Here is a 5,346-nt window from a genome sequence, read left to right as displayed (position 1 = left end):
GCATCATTTGTGTTTAGGATTCACATGCATTACATTGATTTTTGTATCTATCTTGTAGTTTTGAGGTCATATATCTCATTGTTTTCACACATAGCATGCATACACTTTGCTAAATTAGGTACTCAACTTGATTTAAAAATTTATTGATTAATTTTTGAGTTTTGTACATTCTAGTATATGCTATTTCTTATGTGTGAACTGCAGAAATTTTTTTCTTAAAAGATATGATGGATAATCAATTTGCAAATATTTTCTCTACTCATGCAACTGTTTATGGGTCATATAGTGCTATGTTTGCATTTTATTGAAAGAGAGAATATTTTTTTTCATGTGTATCCTCAACTTAGTTTTTTTTTTTTTTCAAAACTTGGTTTGTGTCTTTTTATTTATCCCCACCCCCCTTTGTTTTTCCCCAAACTATTTTTCCCAAAACTTGTTTTGTTTTTCCTATTTTTATAGGGGGAGAAATTTTTTTTAACCTTTGCGGTTCTTAGGTGGAGTTGTTGCTCTTCTTAGGGGGAGTTGTCTCTATTTTCTCTTACTCTATTGTGTATATTTTCTGTCTACCTTCTGATTAGGTAGTCTTTGTCAATACGTAACAAAAATGGGGAGATTTATTTGAAATGTGGGAATATGTGTGGAAAATACAAGAATGTTATGTTTAGGGGGAGTTAACCTTGTTTTTCATGTATCTAACTTAGGGGGAGAGTTAGTTTGCATATTTGTTGATTTACTGCTTTTCTGTCACACATGCATTTATGTGTTTTGTTTAGTGTTTCAGGAAATATACAAGTTGATTCAATTAAGCTACTGTTTATACTTGCAACTGATAGATAATAGTTAGGTTATATTTGTTGTTATGAGCATTATTCTTGTAAATGGCTTTTTAATTGTAAACTTTGAGCTTAGTATTTGTGTTTTATCACGGATTGCTAAAGGGGGAGTTTGTTAGGTTCTAAAGATTTAGGATTTTATGTATTTAGAACTCTAATTTGTATTGTTGGCAAACCATTATCAAAATAGGTTGTTTAGTCTTATTTAAACTTGCTCAAAGTTGGGTCTTTTATGTAAAGTTGGAATCAAGTGGCTGCAGAAGTATTAATGACTTTCGGCCTGGTTCGATCGATCAGAAATTAGACTCGATCGATCGAAAGTCACTTATCAGCAAAATCAGCAAACGTAAAAAGGCCATAACTTATTCGTTTGAAACCCAAATCGCGAGCCGTTTTTTTCAGTATTTAAAGGACATTATAAGCTAACCCTAGTTAGGGTTTTCAGAGCTTTTTAGAGAGATTAGAGTGCCTCTTGTGCCTCTTTGGTATTTTAGGATTTTGTACCCAAACCTCTCTAAGGTTGTTGCTCATATTGCTGTTTTGTGTAAATCTCTTGTGAGATCTTTGAGGAGCTTTCCTTTACACAAAACTTAGGGTTTTCAAGGTGGAGATATTATCAAAACCTTGATGATCATTCAGTTGCAGATTCAAGAACTTAAAGATACACAAGTGGGGGTGCTTGTACTTGATTGAAAAGTCCAAGAAAGAAGGAGTTCGTGGATTCGGAGCTTGCACGTGTTCGTGTCAGTAAGTTCTACTGGTGGGTAGCATTAGGAAGTCAAGCGGGGAGCTTGTAAGTCCTTTTGTATGAACTTCGATTCTTTCGCATAGTGGATTCAGGTTTATCTTAAGGATAACTAGGTCAAATCCTCTCCAGGTTTTTACCTTGTGGTTTCCTAGGTGATCATATCATTGTGTTATTTATTATTCCACTGCTTTATACTTTTGATATGATTGTATGTTTGTGATAACTTAGAATTACTTAAATTGACTAAGTTAATCACTTGGCTAATTAACTAGGTTAATCTGGTTGGTTTAAGGGGTCTAAATTTCTATCAATATATATGATTATATTTTTGTCTACTTTTAACAAATTAACAGAATCTTAATCTAGACACACTAAAAACTATTAAAAAATAAGAACTGATCATTGAGCTTGAAATCTTCTTGGAGGCGCCAATGAAGCGCTAATATATGAGAGTGTGAAGTAAGGAAGAGTGGGATTGAACATTGTGTTTGAACCCGGCCTTGCTTTGAGAAATCCGTAAAGAGGAGGAGAGGGCAGTGTGTGGATCTAGTTGGTAGAGGTTGAGAGAGAAGAAGACATGAGATGACGATATGGAATTAGGAGGAGATGATGTTTTACTTTTATAGTCTTTCTCGTTGGACTCCTTGGTTCTGGTTGTGGGATTAGAAGAGTTCTAGACTCTATTGAGATCACTCATAAAAGTGTGCAGGTGAGATGTTCTTGCTTAGGCCTATGAGTATTATCATTGTGGTTTTCTTGGTTTCCGTGTTAAATGTTAGTGCATCATTTATTTGGGTACAAAAATTAAAAAATTTAGATAAGATACATGACACAAAATTGGAGTTCAATTTATAATCTCTATGAAAGTGTGCAGGTAAGATGTTCTTGCTTAGACTAATAAGCATTATCATTGTGGTTTTCTTGGCTTCCGTGTTAAATATTAATGCATCATTTATTTAGGCACAAAAATTAGAAAATTTAGATAAGATACATGACACAAAATTGGAGTCAAATTTATAATCTAATTAGATTTTTTTTTTTTTTTTTTGAGTTGTGGTTAGGACAAATGGTGCAAAATTGAGATTTATTATTATATATATAGATTTATCGGGGGTACTTTTAACAAATTAACAGAATCTTAATCTAGACACACTAAAAACTATTAAAAAATAAGAACTGATCATTGAGCTTGAAATCTTCTTGGAGGCGCCAATGAAGCGCTAATATATGAGAGTGTGAAGTAAGGAAGAGTGAGATTGAACATTGTGTTTGAACCCGGCCTTGCTTTGAGAAATCCGTAAAGAGGAGGAGAGGGCAGTGTGTGGATCTAGTTGGTAGAGGTTGAGAGAGAAGAAGACATGAGATGACGATATGGAATTAGGAGGAGATGATGTTTTACTTTTATAGTCTTTCTCGTTGGACTCCTTGGTTCTGGTTGTGGGATTAGAAGAGTTCTAGACTCTATTGAGATCACCCATAAAAGTGTGCAGGTGAGATGTTCTTGCTTAGGCCAATGAGTATTATCATTGTGGTTTTCTTAGTTTCCGTGTTAAATGTTAGTGCATCATTTATTTGGGCACAAAAATTAAAAAATTTAGATAAGATACATGACACAAAATTGGAGTTCAATTTATAATATCTATGAAAGTGTGCAGGTAAGATGTTCTTGCTTAGACTAATAAGCATTATCATTGTGGTTTTCTTGGCTTCCGTATTAAATATTAATGCATCATTTATTTAGGCACAAAAATTAGAAAATTTAGATAAGATACATGACACAAAATTAGAGTCAAATTTATAATCTAATTAGACTTTTTTTTTTTTTTTTTGAGTTGTGGTTAGGACAAATGGTGCAAAATTGAGATTTATTATTATATATATAGATTTATCGGGGGCCCTTCAGTTTTGATGTGTCATTTGAGTAATTGGCCATTGTAAGAATTAAGAAACTGAGTCGGTAAGTGAAATAATATATTTGTTTTCTTTTCCCATAAATTTTCTATTTAAGATCAAGGGCAGAGCATTTTCTTGAAAACCTGCCTTTGGTTGTTTGTAGTTAACATTCATTGGATTCTTGAGTATTACACGCATCCTAAGGAGATGGCTCTAAAATATAAGCTGGAGACAGATATAGAGATCAAGGCACCAGCTGATAAGTTTTACAACATCTTTAGGAGCCAAATGCACTTAATTCCAAATGTCTCCTCTGACAAAATACAAGGTGTTCAGGTACATGAAGGTGATTGGGAAACCATGGGCTCTGTCAAGCACTGGAATTATACCTTAGGTAGGAGAAAGCATAATATATAAAGGCTTAACCCATGAATTATCCCAAAAAAATTTCCTCCTGAAGTTGTGGTTGTGTTGCAGAAATTGTTTAATAGAATATAAATTTATGTGGGTACAATATAAATTTTCCTCCTGTCTATCTTTTTTTCGCCAATAGTGATTGGCCAGATGTCTCTTTTATGTATATGTATATATCTCAGATACATGACATCTTGTAGTTCGTGTGACAAAAAGTGGAACATTTCTTGTGTTATAGAGGGTTTTTATTCAGTACTTTCATCCAATTTTAATACAGAAAATCCTCTGTATTAATTATATCATCATTTTCTTAGTCCTATGTCTAACAATTAGTAACACATCTTGAGGTTATTCCAGAATATTTGCAAAATAGAGTTCAGATGAATTCTGGCTATATGACAATATCATTATAGATTTTTGCTATCATGAAACTTCACTCAAATTACAAGCACAGATCACATAAAAATGAGGTGGAGCTTCATAATGTAAATCTTCTTTTAAAAGGGAGTAGGTAATACCACTAAGTTATGAGATACTTGACATGTAAATTCATTTAATATGTATATTAACTGTTTCTTAGTGGACTAATATACTGTTTCTAAAGGCTTAGTATGTGATAGGAAAAATTAATATAAGATATATCACTTCATAAAAAACTAGTGTGAGATGTGGAAATTATAAATTGTGAAACTTATCCACCATAACATGATGAGCATACTTTCATGTGATACCATATAGATGGGAATGCATTAAGTCTAAAGGAGACTGTTGAAGCAATAGACGTAGAAAACAAGTCAATCACTTATAACACTGTGGACGGAGAAGTCATGAAGCACTACAAGAGTTTGAAGTGTGGCGTTCAAGTAAGTGCAAAGGATGAAGGCAGCTTGGTGAAGTGGATTATTGAGTACGAGAAGTTGAATGAAAAAATCCCAGCTCCAGATGCATATCTGGACCTCGCAGCAAAGGTTACTAAAGATGTTGAGGCCCATCTTGTTAAGGCATAGCATGAAAGTTGTCATTCTCTTGTATTACAGAGAAGTATTGAGTGTTTGAAATTATCATTGTGTGGGTTTGCTTATGCATGTGTTCTGCGTTAGGACAATATTAATGCTCTCCTTCTCAAGAAATTACACAAAAGTAATAATTATCATTTGGTAGAATGAACTATGAAGTGCTTGTAAAGTTGTAATGTATAGCTAGGTATCATATCATGGGGGACTTCGCCCTGTCCAATATATGCACCGCACTAAATATGTCTGCATAGATTTGAAAGTTCAAATAGCGTTGAAAACATTATGAACGTTTAGACTCCCAAACAACAAATTATCAATTCAAGTTTTGTATCAAATAATGTATGTGCGGAAAATGATAACAAGCTTATAACAGAATTGATAAACAATCTAAACCAATTAAAATCATATCCACAACAGAAATTAAATGGTAAAGACTAAGAGA

General features: G+C 33.3%; 1 protein-coding gene across 1 annotated transcript; it reads left to right on the top strand.

The window, feature by feature from the left end:
* Nucleotides 1-3,681: 3,681 nt before the first annotated feature.
* On the top strand, nucleotides 3,682-4,895 carry LOC112010746 (MLP-like protein 31). The gene is made up of 2 exons (XM_024043099.2): nucleotides 3,682-3,868; nucleotides 4,627-4,895. Exons 1-2 carry the CDS (start codon nucleotides 3,682-3,684, stop codon nucleotides 4,893-4,895), a joined length of 456 nt encoding a protein of 151 aa, XP_023898867.2.
* Nucleotides 4,896-5,346: the final 451 nt, after the last annotated feature.

This window comes from Quercus suber, unplaced genomic scaffold (genome assembly GCF_002906115.3).
Source record: "Quercus suber isolate HL8 unplaced genomic scaffold, Cork oak 2.0 scaffold_344, whole genome shotgun sequence".
In the NCBI taxonomy this organism is placed as follows: Eukaryota; Viridiplantae; Streptophyta; class Magnoliopsida; order Fagales; family Fagaceae; genus Quercus; species Quercus suber.
The sequence above is the reverse complement of the archived record's forward strand: the minus strand, read 5'-3'. Positions and strand labels throughout refer to the sequence as shown.

Bases quoted from the DNA above. Each gene is read 5' to 3' on its own strand.
- LOC112010746 (XM_024043099.2), top strand. From the start codon at position 3,682: ATGGCTCTAAAATATAAGCTGGAGACAGATATAGAGATCAAGGCACCA. The intron at 3,869-4,626 runs GTAGGAGAAAGC...GATACCATATAG, and splicing joins GCACTGGAATTATACCTTAG to ATGGGAATGCATTAAGTCTA.